The 13,942-nt window shown below is 38.4% G+C and overlaps 1 protein-coding gene across 2 annotated transcripts in view; it reads right to left on the bottom strand.

Annotated features, from left to right (window-relative positions):
• The window catches only part of STX8 (syntaxin 8), a 111,506-nt gene that overhangs the window by 41,361 nt on the left and 56,203 nt on the right, over positions 1-13,942 (bottom strand). For both annotated transcript variants that reach the window (XM_063292609.1, XM_063292610.1), the window contains exon 7: positions 3,745-3,846. In XM_063292609.1, coding sequence (XP_063148679.1) covers positions 3,745-3,846 — 102 coding nt within the window. The remainder of the gene's footprint in view (positions 1-3,744; positions 3,847-13,942) is intronic.

Genomic DNA, 13,942 nt, shown 5'->3' on the forward strand with positions numbered 1-13,942 from the left:
TGCCACCTTTTCTCGATCTCTTCTTCTTCTGCTAGGTCCTTTCCATCTTTCTTTTTGATCATGCCCATTTTTGCCTGGAATTTACCTCCGATGTTTCTAATTTTCTGGAAGAGGTCTCTTGTCCTTCCTATTCTATTGTCTTCTTCCACTTCCGCGCATTGCTTGTTTAAAAATAATTCCTGCTTCCTGCCTCTGGAATTTTGCATTTAATTGGGCATATCTCCCCCTATCACTGTTGCCTTTTGCTTTCCTTCTTTCTTGGGCTACTTCTAGTGTCTCAGCAGACAGCCATTTTGCCTTCTTGGTTTTCTCTTTCTTTGGGATGTATTTTGTTGCCACCTCCTGAACAATGTTGCAAACTTCTGTCCATAGTTCTTCCTACTAAGTCCAGTCCCTTAAATCTATTATTCACCTCCACTGCATATTCCTTAGGAATATTAGTGAGCTCATATCTAGCTGATCTGTGGGTCTTCCTTAATCTCTTTAGTCTGATCCTAAATTGTGCAATATGAAGTTCGTGATCGGAACTACAGTCAGCTCCAGGTCTTGTTTTTACCGTCTGGCTCATAGATCTTACATTCCAGATTCCAATGGTGTGTTGATCCTTAGAACATCGGATTCGCCGTTCACCACCAGCACCGTCGGCCACTAGCCGTCCTTTCGGCTTTGAGCTAGCTGTGTCATCACGTCTGGGGCTAGTTGAACTCATCCTCTGTTCCTCCCCAGTAGCATTTTGACCATCTTCTGACCTGGGGGTCTCATCTTCCGATGGTATACCGACATATCTCTGGTTGTACTGATCCATTTAGTTTTCAAAGCAAGAATACTGGGGTGGGTTGCCATTACCTTCCCCAGGGATCGCATTTAGCCTGACCTCTCTGTCATGACCTTCCCGTCTTTGGTGGCCCTTCACGGTTTAGCTCATGGCATCATTGAGGTGCTGAAGTTCCAGCACCACGACAAGGTAACGATCCTTTGCTGAAGACTTATGCCATAGTTGTGCTATCCATGCTACAAATTATTCCAGAAATTATATTCTTCTAAAGCTTTTTTTCCTCAAGAACAGAAAGACCATTTTCATATACAATCGCAGTTTCATACTGCTTTGCTCTTAATGCTGTCTTATGTGAAAATGAAAATGTGCTAAAATCATATATCTGTCCATCCATCCATCCATCCCCCTCCCTCTCTCTCCTGGTATGCATAAAGTATATTAATTCCCATGTATTTTCAGGGCTTAAATGGCAGCATATGGTTCTCCATGTTTATCCCACATTAAACAGACTACTATGCTATGTATAAAATCAGTGGCAGGAGATGAAAACTGGGTACCAGCCCTATTCCCTTTACTTTGTGACTATATGAACGTGTATAATTGTGGATTAGGGAGTGGAAACATAAAATAATCACAGAAGAGGATTGTCTGTTCCCAGAGTCAAGAGACAGAGAAGTAAAAAGGAAGGCCTCTGCTATGAGCAAGAGAATAGGGAAAGGGTGCTCCACCTGCCTCCTCTGACCCAGCTGGGTAGAGCCAGGGGGGCTGGGGTGGGTGGGAAGGTGGTGTGGGTGGTGGCTCTAATATCAGAAGGTGGGTTAGAATGTATGGTAGGGTTATGAATATAGCTATTAAGTGAGATTACTGTGCTGTACTGTATTGTAGTTGGACCTCAGTAGGGAGACAGTTGGGCCTTCGTTCATTGGGAGAGGACAGTCAGGTAATCGAGAAGGTTGGAAATGGAGGAGAGGCTAATGATAGCAAGGGACAGGATGAGATATGGGGGCAGGGGGAGACAGCCAAATCTTCCAGTGGAAGAAAGATTGGAAAAATTATTTATTTCTTTATTTGTTGACATTTATTGGCTGCCCAACTCTAGTGGACTCTGGAATTTGCTGCCAAAGCCTGCTTTAGGCTTCCCAGTCTCAATTCATGAGCCAATTATTCAGATTGCTGGTCATCTTGGTCTTCAGATAATGTTTTTGAATGCAGGTCTGTTGGTAATAAATCTAACCTTGTCTAATCGTGGTTGAGAAGGCATAATCATGGGTAATTGTAATCGTGGGTGAGAAGGCATATTATCTGGACCTACTGCACTCTGGTTTCAGGCAGGGGCCTGGGATGGAAACTGTATCGGTTATGCTCATTGGTTATGAATGACTTCTGATGAGATTCAGGTGGAGGGAGTGGGCTCCCCTCCTACAGAACATACAAACGCACTAAGAATAGAATGGACCCCATTCTCATGGCCTTCTGGAAGCTGATAAAAACCTGGTTCTTCTGGAAGACCTTTGAGGATTGACTCTGGGGTCATCAGAGGCAATATTAGTATAAAGTTCTACAGTAAAGTACTTTTTGTATTTTAAATATTTTTGTATTATTTGTTATTATTCTATTACTATCTCTAAACTCCCTAGAGTCCATCTAAGGACTGATGCAGGGAGAAATCTCATAAAGAAATAATTCTGTCTCCTATTCTATAGTTTCCCTTTAGAAGTGTTGTGGCCTTTATCTCTCTTGGCCTTGAAGGACTTTGAGGTAGGGAATTTCAAGCCCCCTAGAGGACTGGGAACAGCAAGAGGAAGAAGGTCTCAAATATACAGATTCTGTGGAGAAGCTGTAAGCCGTTTTACTTCTTTTCTTAGTCTTGTGGAAAATCTGTCCCCCTATAACAAACTGCTCTTTTTTCTTTGTTTCTTATGTTTTTGCAGAGGAAGAGATATTTATATCTTCTGTTTTGTCTGTTGAAAAACAGTCACAGCTCCAGAAATCTGCTAAACTTTAATAATCCACTTCCTAAATTGAGCTTCTTCAAAATTGAGACTTTGTTTAGCACCTCTTTGGGCTTGATGCCTTCTCAGCTTGCTGCTCTGGAATTCCTCCTTGTCATTGTTTATCCCCTCTTCCACTGTCATGACACAATACTCCATAACTAGCCTAACTGCCCTATATGAAAGGAGATGGAATTGTACTAGAATGTGCCATTTCAGCACTGTGTCCTCTTTCTGGCCTGGCTGGGTTTTCTACAGAAGCTGGATACTTGGATTCAACTAGATAGTTCCACAATGCTTATTGTGTAGTGCTGCTGCCACACTAATCAGCTATTCTGTGCCACTCCCACCAACAGGAAAGATTGGTAACATCTTGCCATGGTTTCCAGATTGTGTTTTCAGGCTGCTACAGTGGCACAGTAGTCTCCAACAGTGGGGCAGCCTCACCCTCAAAACCATCCCTATTCTAACAAGGGAAAAGACAAGAGAAAGGAAGGGAGGTCTAAAATAAAAGACAAGAATGGTGTTTTGTTTTTAAAAACTAAACAACAGCTGGGCTTTTGAAGTTCCAGATGAATCCAACTCCCTGCATTCTGTGCAGGGCCAATGGGAGGCATGATGGTACCTCTCCTGGCAAGACCCATTTAAGATTGGACTTTGCCTACTCATTCCAGGAAGAGGGACTATCTCAAAGTAGAGATTGCCTTCCAGGGGGATAAGTAACTCTTTTTCTTTAATTGAACTTGGGATAATACTTTTATGCCTGGTTCATCACACTTCTTTTCCTCTTTCAAAAAGGGTAGACATTTTTTCAAGTGTTCTGGATATAATTGTTAGATTGTTTGTAGAGGAAAGTGCAAGATTATATGAAAGAGATAGTACTGGTTGTCAGAAAAAAATTAAATGGCTTTAAACCAGGCTTCAAAACACATAAACCAGCAACCAGAAAAGCAAGAGAAATGAAATTTAAAATCTTACCACAGGAGGTTGACTTTTTGTCCACCATCATGACATGTTTGGTTTGCTTGCGTAGTTTGTCATCAGTATTTTCTACCAAATTGGCAAGATCATCAATGATTTCTAGGAAGAGGAACATTATTGAATATTAGTATCTAAGCTTTCTATTATTGCTTCTAAACAAAAATAATTTTATCAAAACAAAGAATTCTATAATTTTGATTTTGCACTGCAATCCACTAAAGTAGGTTAAGTAGAAGGAGGACTATTTTAGATGTGGTATCAGCTATGCTAAAGGCATCAAAAGTACCATATGCATAATTAGTGTAATGAATTATTAAAACATTCAACACAGCTACCACTTGAACCAAACATAGTTTGGCACTGGATTGTAGTAGGCTTCACTCTGAACCCAGATTTCTTTGGGCAGAAGAAAGTAGAAAGATGTTATTTTCTGCCTCTTCCTGCATGATAAATTTACATGATATGAAGGGATAAAATGCTCTACAATGCCAGCCCTCACATCACACTGGATTCAGCTGTTATAAATAAACCAGACTACATTTTTTTCTAGGATCCTATACTTGATTACATTTCATATGTATATACAGTTAAAATTAATAAAGTAGAGGAAAAGGGATTAGGATTTAGCTTAATCTTGTAATTTTGCTATACTAAAAATACCTTTAATTTATCATTTAAATCACAGAGTCCTCTGACTACTTCACCATATCACTCCAGATTTTTCCTTCTCATTCCATACATTCTAGGTGGGATAGAGCTAAATTCCCTCTACCAGTTTGTACCCCTTGAAAAACCTTTTGGGATGGGATGGGAATCCCCCTCAAAAGTATGTCCAAATTAAGCAATTTGATGATTCTCCCTTCCTCTCAACTACCTGTTCCCATTCATATTTTGAATACAGATTCAAGGTGATAGCTTTACAGTTGCCATAACAACTCTACTGCATTTATCAGACGGGCTCTTAAACTCGGCTTTCTTCTTTTGTCTAACTTGTTCACTTTCAACCCTTTTTTTCAATGTTGTTTCTCATATATTATTGCACTCTTCTTTTTAATAACTATGATGATGATGATGATGATGATGATGATGATGATGATGATTTCTTCACAATTTTTTTACAGGAAGAAAATGTAAAGAAAATTTAAGTATTTTGTGTAAGAGAAGGTTGAGTCTCTTTCCTCAGGTGAAGGCAGCCACTCCCACAGTGCTTCCATGTAGTTGAGAAGCTGAACTGATTTAATTCTGGCTCAGCTGTTACTTCAGAGAAAACATTGTAAGGACAGTTTTGCAGTGTTTTCTCGAGAGCTGCAAGGGAGGCCACTTGCGCAGGAACTCCCAACTCATCCTAACTCCCAGGATTTCCCCCTTCTATCTGAAGTCAAGGCAGGTGTGCCCCCACTCCCCTCTTCAGGAGTGTTCAGAGGGGCACCTTTTCTGTTCTGCTCACAGTTACTTTTTTTCCTCACTGTAAAATGAAAATGTATATATGATAATTACATAGCAACAGTGGTAACAACATGGTGATAATTTAGCCACTGAAAAATTCCCAGGCCTCCAATTCCAAATTAGGCAGCTCTGATATAGACTGGCACTTGTACAAGCAGGTCATTATTTTACATCTGACACAAGTTTCTATGGCTTTGGAGGAGTGCTTCAACCAACGTATTGATTTCAATCTTAGTAAGAAAATTGTTATGAATGTACGGGTAATAACAATCACATGTACTATTCCACTATCTCTAATGGAGGAGAGTGGAGGAGAAAAATAATGCCTACATTTCAGAATATTTTAAGGATAATGAGTTTCATGTGAAATGCACTGAATTCCTGACATGTACCACAAAATGACTAATAATAGCCACAATTATTTTTGCCCACGTGCTTCACCTCCTCAAGTGCTTTATCTTCCAAAAACTCTCCTGCTTCAAGACAGTTCTCTTGCTGAATACTTACAGAACTCAATATGAAGCATTCTGAAGTGAGGGGCACGGTATTTACGGGCAGCTGCTAAGTTAAAGGAAAAGACTGGTGTGCAGCTTTCATTTTGCATTGCTTCACTGGAAAGCTCTTCATTCATGGTCAGGAATCCCTGAGCTTTCCAAACTGAGCAAATTTGGAAGGTCCTAATCTTTATGAGCCCAAACTCTGCAGCTAATGTGAAACACCAGTCAAGAGGTTGGGGCATTACAAAATGTTAATCAGGAAAAGAAACGTACTTTCTTTCCATCACTCTTCTTCATAAATGAATTCAGTGGAAAAGAATTTGGCACAGTGGAGGGGAGACTGCTAGAGAGGGAAATTCAGGGCAGATGGGCCAAGGGTGCCAGCAGAACAGAAAGCTGTTCAACATAAGAAAAACAACATTTTCATTCTGCAGGAAGTGAAATGCTCCTTCTCTTCTCCCCTCCGGGAAAGGCAGGACGATTTGTTTGGTTTACACTTTTTGTTACACCCCATTCTGAAGCAGAATACTCAGGTGTGCCCTCTTTAGAGACTTCTTTCAAACCACACACGGAGTCCTGAGAGCAGTGAAGAGAAAAGAGGCTTCAGCCATGCAACTCCCTCTCCCAGACCATCTTTGTGCTACTATTTTTGGATTTGTTTAAAAGATATTTGGATCTGGCAAGGGTATTGAAGAATGGGTCCTGCTCTTCTTGCCTTTGGAATAGGCCAAGGACAAGCTGCATTTACAAAAGCATAAGACAAGAGTGAGAAAAGAACTGTGAAAGCAGGCTGGTTTCAGTCAAATGCCTGCTATGAGCTGCTTCCTATATGGCTCTCTACCTGTGGACTTGAACATGTCACCATAGGATACGGCTGACAATTAATATGCCTGTTGTTGAACTCAGATATTTGGGTACCCTTTGATGTCCCCCTCTCCCAAGAGCAAGATTAACTAGTTCTAGATTATTTTATGTTTATAGTTATGACCTTTGAAAAAGCATTGTTCTGGTGTTTGGCAGCACCAGAGATTTCCCTTCCATATCTGCCCTCAAGAGCTAAAGGATTCTTTAAAGTGGAGCTGGGGCATTTGTGTGAAAGTAAGGTATGGTCAGTGGGGAGTGGAGGGAGGAAAGGGAAAGGGATTTTAAATTGGTAGTGATATACAAATATTTAAAAATACTTAACTAGAAAGATTATTTTATTCATCTTATAGTTTCTAAAACTGCCCCAATCATTAAGATTAAGACTGCACAATGTACAAAGTTGTTAACAATAGTTAAAACCAGAACACAAATATAAGAGAAACAAAATGGTTATTCAAAGTCTTCATCCTGGAGCAAAGGCCCACTGAAAAAGTGTAAGTGCTTTGCAAAATGACCAAAGGATCAGTGTTGTGTATATTATGGTGGCAGTGGGTTCCACAATGTGGAGTCTGCTACCCAAAGGCTGCTTCTGGGTCCATGCACCTCTTGTGTCCTGTGGGTTGTAACTTTCTGCAAGCCCTTTCTTGATGCCTAGGCCAGATGGGCAGAGGCAGATCTAATAAGGTGAGCCCTAAGATAACTTAGTGGTTAGAGAGCTTTACAGCTTCTGATCATCTTCAAAATTCTGTTGTACAACTGGAACTCTATGTAATATTGCTGTGCTGCAAAGTGTTTTGTTATCTCATTTTTATTTTAGCAATTGCTGCAGTATATTTCACATAGAAATACAGAAGTGGGTGTGTATCTATCTACCTCTACCTCTACACCTACACACATATCTATGCCACCAGCAAGGCCAGCTTTAGGTTAAGACCGGGTAGGCACTGGCTTGAGGCATCAAAGTTTAGGGGATGCCAACACCACCCCTCCTTTCAAAAGCAAAGCCTGCAAAAAAATTGTTTGTGTTTCATCAGCTTTTAAAGAATCAACCTTTTGTATTATTAATACAGGATTTGGGGTATTTTTGCACTGACGCTTAGCAATTTTCAATTGACTACAGCTGGCAACTCTGCTCCGGCATGGTGGTGGACCAAGCTGTAGTTGCCAAGGTCACATCCCACAGAGCAGATGTTATATTTAATCATTCTAAAAACACAGATCTTTGCATCATTGGGAGGTGGTGCCATCAGGCAATGTGGCCTAGAGGCACCATATTCCCTTGAGCTGGCACTGACCACCAGTAGGTTATCACACATCCAAAAAACTATCCCCAACTTCAGATTGTGTTATTTTTATCTTGTGTTTGTAAAGGGGCTTCCAGTCTGATTTTGTCTGTGTGAAACCCACATTTTTTTCTGACTAGTACTGGCCCCTTTCATTTAGAATTAGCTGTTGGAAGGAAGAAAGAGGATCTCATAATCCACTGATATTAATTGGAGCCTTTGCTCTTTAACACACAAAGGGATTTTCTTTTCCAGCTGCTTATTTTGTTTTATTCAAACAAAGCAGCCAAGCATTAATTTTAGTTGTATTTAATTGAATAATTTCCCAGAAGAATAGTTTAGAAGAATTTTAGAGCAGCTTCTTTCCAAAACCCATTACTGATTGGCATATATCATAGCATCTGTGTGCCAACAAAAATAGGATGCTTTAATGTTATTGGAACTGCTTTTTGTTCCAGATGTGTTGAGAAGTCTTAGTGATATAATGCAGGCAACAGCTATATTTACACAAGGTAGGAATTTGAGTTTCCTTTCCTAGTTATCCTGGATAAAATTATTCTTCTTAACTGGAAGGATTGAAATATAAAGAAGGGAATTCATTTCTCCTCTCTATTTTGGTAATTTCCTTTTGATTAAAATTGCACTTGATGCAATTAATAAAGCAATGGGGCATAAAACATGAACATCTCAATCCTGAAATGTAGTTACAGAAACATTTCATGGAGTATCCCAACTGTTGAAGCAAAATATTTGGCAATTTCTCCCTGATCTCAAATGCAAAAGTTCCAAACTAGGCTTGCTATTAAAGTCATATTTATATATAATGTTCATATTTCAGAAAACAAAATGAAGTCACTGGGGTAGGAACAGATAATTTTCACATTTTGCATTGGGAGAAAATTCCCCGCTGAAGACAGTGCAGACTTCCTCTTAAGGCAAATACATTTTGCAGGGGAAGCATTTTCATCAAGATTGCAACAGGGGAAAGAAAGAGTTAAATCCCCCTCCCCCATCCGAATAATCCGAATCCGAATAATAATAATAATGACCCTTGTCATTGAGTGAAGACTATTTACATAGGGTTTTTTAAGGTACACAATTAAATGTGCATCAGATCTTGTTTGGTGTTTAGATGTATAGTACAGTATAGCACAGAATTAGCACAAAATTACAGTATTTCATTTTATTTCATGGGGATTAAACAAGGTAGGGAAAGCCTGTGCAGTGTGGCTTCTAGAATTCTTTCCAACTCTAATAGCCATAGGAGGCAACTGCATTTTTTCCCTACAGGGACTACAGGACATACATGTTGCCTGTGCATGTTTGTATGTGCATGAGTGTGCAAAAATCTAAACAGGGCATTTATTTATAAATTACATTTATAAAGCTGCCCAACTCATGACTCTGGGCTATGTACTACAAGTTGAAAACCTCTGAGGTGGCGCTGAAGTATTGGCAGTTATATTCTAATATTGTATTATTTGAATCTTACTATAATTATAAATCTAAATGGAACATGTCACAGGGGCTGAAGTAAAGAGTTCAGTTTGTTTGTTTGTTTATTCAAGCTTATTAATAGAAGTATTTCATTTATTTTCCTATCAGTACATTGTGTTCAGGTCAGTTTATGTCACTCCAGTATCAACCTAGGAGAATCATACCTAAGAATTCCTTCCGTTCTATGCCTCAATATTCATAAGACTTTATCAAATTGTAGTGTGCCTAGGAACATACTCTTAGAAGCAAGTACAAGCAGGATCATACTCTACAAAATCACAGATTGTGCACCTTGTTTAAAATTAACATCTCATATGCATATATTATTCTGTCTACAGAACTTAGATTTCTCTATTTATCTGTTAAGTACACAGAGTGATATGTCAACCTTTTAGACACTGAGCCATTACACTGAATTTGAAATCATCTGGATGGCTGCCTGCTGGATAACCCTTCTTGAAGTATGAAAGGAGCTTGTTCCAAAGCCAATACACATAAGTTTCAATGGGCAATAAGCAATCAGGCCAATAAATCCCCTATCCCATGCCATTTTGAGATGCTAGCTGTCTGGCAGTATATCACCAGTGAAAGGACCATGAGAAAGCATTTGCTGGTTAGCAAGACACAGATGTGCACTTCTTTGTGGACCTGCCTTGGGATTGAGTGATGACAGTCCACAAAGGCAGGAATCTTAGATGAGAATCCTGTGTTGGTAACCCAAACACCTTGCAAGCAATTTAGTTCACCGAGATTTGAAAACACTATTAGTTGCAATTAGAGCCTTAAATATTTCATCTGAATCTTAATACAGTTCTATTGTTTACTCAAGGAAAAGTTACCGTAATAATCAGTTTACAGAAAAACAAGAATGAGATTGCACTTTATATATCTACATATCAATTTGAATATGAATATACCACATTTGAAAACTCTGTTAATGGAGATGGAAAAAGTCCTAGAAACACACACATACTCCAGGATACCATGAAAGGTGATTATTATTTTCAGGCATTCAACATAAAATGCAAGCTAAGCTAAAGGTAGAAATCAACTTTGAATTAATATCTATTAACAATGACAGCATGAACAGCTTGAACAAAAATCTGAAAACGTGACAAGCCATACATCTGGGGAACTTTCCGCTTCACATGCTTTCATGCTTTAGCAATCTTCAGATGGGGAAGGAAATTTCCAGTGGCAGCTAGAAAAGTATTTGATTCTGGAATGCGAGCTACAATTATTGACATTATATATCTAAAGAATTAAGTACATATGCCTCAGGTGATTATATGCCAGATAAGAACATCAAAATCTATGTTTATATAGACAATCTTTATAAAAATTGAGTTTGCTGCTAGAGAGAATTTGCGAACAAGGAAGATGCCCAGTTTCGGATATATGACAACACATAAAAACTGGACAGACAGGATACATACTTCAGCTTTTATAGAGGTGGTCACACTTGCTGATGATCAATTAATCAAGGGCATTTGATTAGCAGCACCTGGCTGATACTTAGCCTCTTAATACCTATGGAAGAAGTAAGGGTGCACATAGTTTTTCACACATGGCTTCTCCATTTTGGCTTTATTTTTGTAAAATAAATAATGACACGGTGTAATATGTCATGTATTGTTGTTCATCTGAGGTTGTATTTACCTAATTTTAAGACCTGCTAAGGACCAGATTTTTTTTATTATGTTCTGATATGTAAAACCATAGAACTCAAAGAAGGTGTACTTTCTTTTTCACGTGACTGTAGTGCTCAGGTGTTATGGAGTGCTCAGGTGTTATGGCTGATGAAGGAGAGGGGGGCCCTCTCCAGGGGGAAAAACGCACGGGCAGGACTGATTCTCTTTGCCTCCCTATCAAGAGATCCAGAAAGGAACTGCCTTAGCCTCTGAGCTTTTCTGGGAGAAATTGCTGGTGCTTTCTCAGTTTAGCAGGATTTTGTATTGTAGAGCAGAACAATAAACACTAGAGCTAAAGCTTCTGATCTCAGCATGGTTCTTCGCTCTATATCCTGACATCAGGAGTTGTAAGAACCCTACAGATATTAAGAAGGGCAACATCCCCTCCCCCAATATTCTACATAATTATGAAATGACCCATTCTCCAGAAATGTTCTCTTAGATCAGGAACACTTCCAGTTTACTTCTAATTCCTCAAAGAAATAGACTAAGGCTTGCATCATAGATTGTGACAAAAAACAGCATATGCATCATTCTTCAATATAAAAGCTGGCCTTCTTATAGAAGTACACAATTAAGATATTAACATTTCTTAAGAATGCCATTTTTAATATGAGAATTATATTTACACAAGATAGTGTCTATACCTAGAAACTAATGTGACTTGAAGTTTCACAAAAAGTCACCAAGTGATTTTTTTTTCCTATTCATTTATGCCTTTGATATATAACATTAGGTGACAGTATGCTGTTTGATGGGTGCACACATGCAAACATAAATCACTTATGTACAAGCACAGGAATGTATACATATGCACATGCATATAGATTTTTCATCCAGTATAATTTACTAGGGCTGTCCAAATCCTTAAAAAAAGGGGCATGAAATGATTGAAAGAAGCTAATAGCTAAACTAACTTCATATGATCTAACAGGAGACTGAGGATTAAATTTAAAATATTACAAGGTTCAAAAGAATGATGTGGTCTGGCAGTACTAAACTTCAAACTGTAGTATCAAGCTAGTTGTCTAACTTGGATTATAGATTGGATCACTTTACCTAGCCTACCTATCAATACTTGGGATATTGAGGAAGCAGGATTTCCAGATGGTTTGCACAAATACCTTTGGCTTGATACAAACAGGAACTGACAATTTACGATAATAAGCAGCATATAAAAAGTATATTTTTATATGCTGATATATATATAAAACAGAAAAAGAATTAGTCCAGATTTATCACCCCTTGCTTCATTAGCAAACATTTATGTTCATGAGGATGAGAGAACAAAAATATTTGCCTGACGGAGAGACAAATTAATCATCAGATTACAAGATTTGAGATTGAGAAAGATTTGAGATTCTTTCTTAAGAATGTAAGAACCACCTGATTGGTTCAAATATCCCTGAATAAGCAGTAATGTTCTAAAGGGATTATTTTAAAAAGGTGGAACATTTAGAGATCTGGCTGAATCTGAAAAAATTTATAACACATAACTTGGAGTACTTGCTGGGCCTTATTTATAAATTGTTGGTGAAATATGATTTAGAAACTGAACAAACTGAAGATTGCTTGATTACATGGATGCAGAACTTAAATAGGATATTAACAATTGGAATTGTTACAATGGAAGAAAAATAATAAATTTACAGTGCATATCGTATTTTGAGAAACCTGATATAAGATTTTACTGATAAATTACCCCAGTACTGATTGCTAAAAGTAGTAATTCATTTTCTAAAAATTGTTGAAAATATAATAATTAGGTCAGATCATTTTTCCCTATTTGGTGGCAATGCTGTAAAGCCTAACAATTCTGGAAAATTATTTATAATAGAAATAAATCCTAAAAGTTCAGTTTCCTTTCCAACATGCCATTTGCATTAAGTATCACTAAACCTTATACTGCCGCAAAGTACAATTAATTAGCTTTGTGTATATCCTTTATCCATAGTAGTTAATCAGTTGGGCTAAAGATTAAATAGCCCAGGCTCAGGATTATATCAGGAATCAAGCAAATATAAGGTTCATATTACATGCTCTGCTGGGCTAGTGTTACTTTTAAATTAGGTTTGTAATTAAGGACCGGCATTAAGAAAAGAACCAGGCAAGGCTATAATTGCTGCATCTTAATTTCCCCTGAATGTCTCAGACATCCACTTTAGGCGGCATAGCCATTCTAAGGAAATTAAGACCACAGATATTTCAATGTTTTGCTTGTCACTTTTCTTATCAGTACCAAGCTACCCACAGCTGCTTGCACTCGACATGTTCACTCTGTGGTACTTTGGTTCATTAAGTTTGAAGTACTCATGTTTCCTTCTGTATCTCATTAAGGCATCTTGACTGGATTTCTTAATATGTTTATTTAGAATAAGTAATTGGTTAATGCGCAAGTGATTGATCAATATCTAGATAACAAAAAGGTGCTTCCTCCTTTGAGGCAAGCTTGATTCCCGGTGTCTTCATGGACATGTCTTACATGTAGGTTTCTTGGTACAATATATATATATATATATTCCTGCCTTTACTATTTTTTACAAATAACTCAAGGCATGGGATATACCTAATACTCCTTCCTCCTCCTATTTTCCCCACAACAACAACCCTGAGAGGTGAGTTGGGCTGAGACAGAGTGACTGGCCCAAAGTCACCCAGCTGACTTTCATGCCTAAGGCAGGACTACAACTCACAGTCTCCTGGTTTTTAGCCCAGCACCTTAACCACTAGCCCAAACTGGCTCTTCAATATGGCACTTCAATATGGAAGTGGTTTGCCATTGTCTTTTTCTTCAATGAATTTTTCTTGCCAGTTTAATCTATGGCCCTGGGATTTCCCAGTAGTCTTCCATTTAGGTTCAAATAAATTTGACCCTGCTTAGCTGTTTTTTATACCAACTAAAGTTGGCTAGATGCTG

Source organism: Candoia aspera, chromosome 2 (genome assembly GCF_035149785.1).
Source record: "Candoia aspera isolate rCanAsp1 chromosome 2, rCanAsp1.hap2, whole genome shotgun sequence".
Classification (NCBI taxonomy): domain Eukaryota; kingdom Metazoa; phylum Chordata; class Lepidosauria; order Squamata; family Boidae; genus Candoia; species Candoia aspera.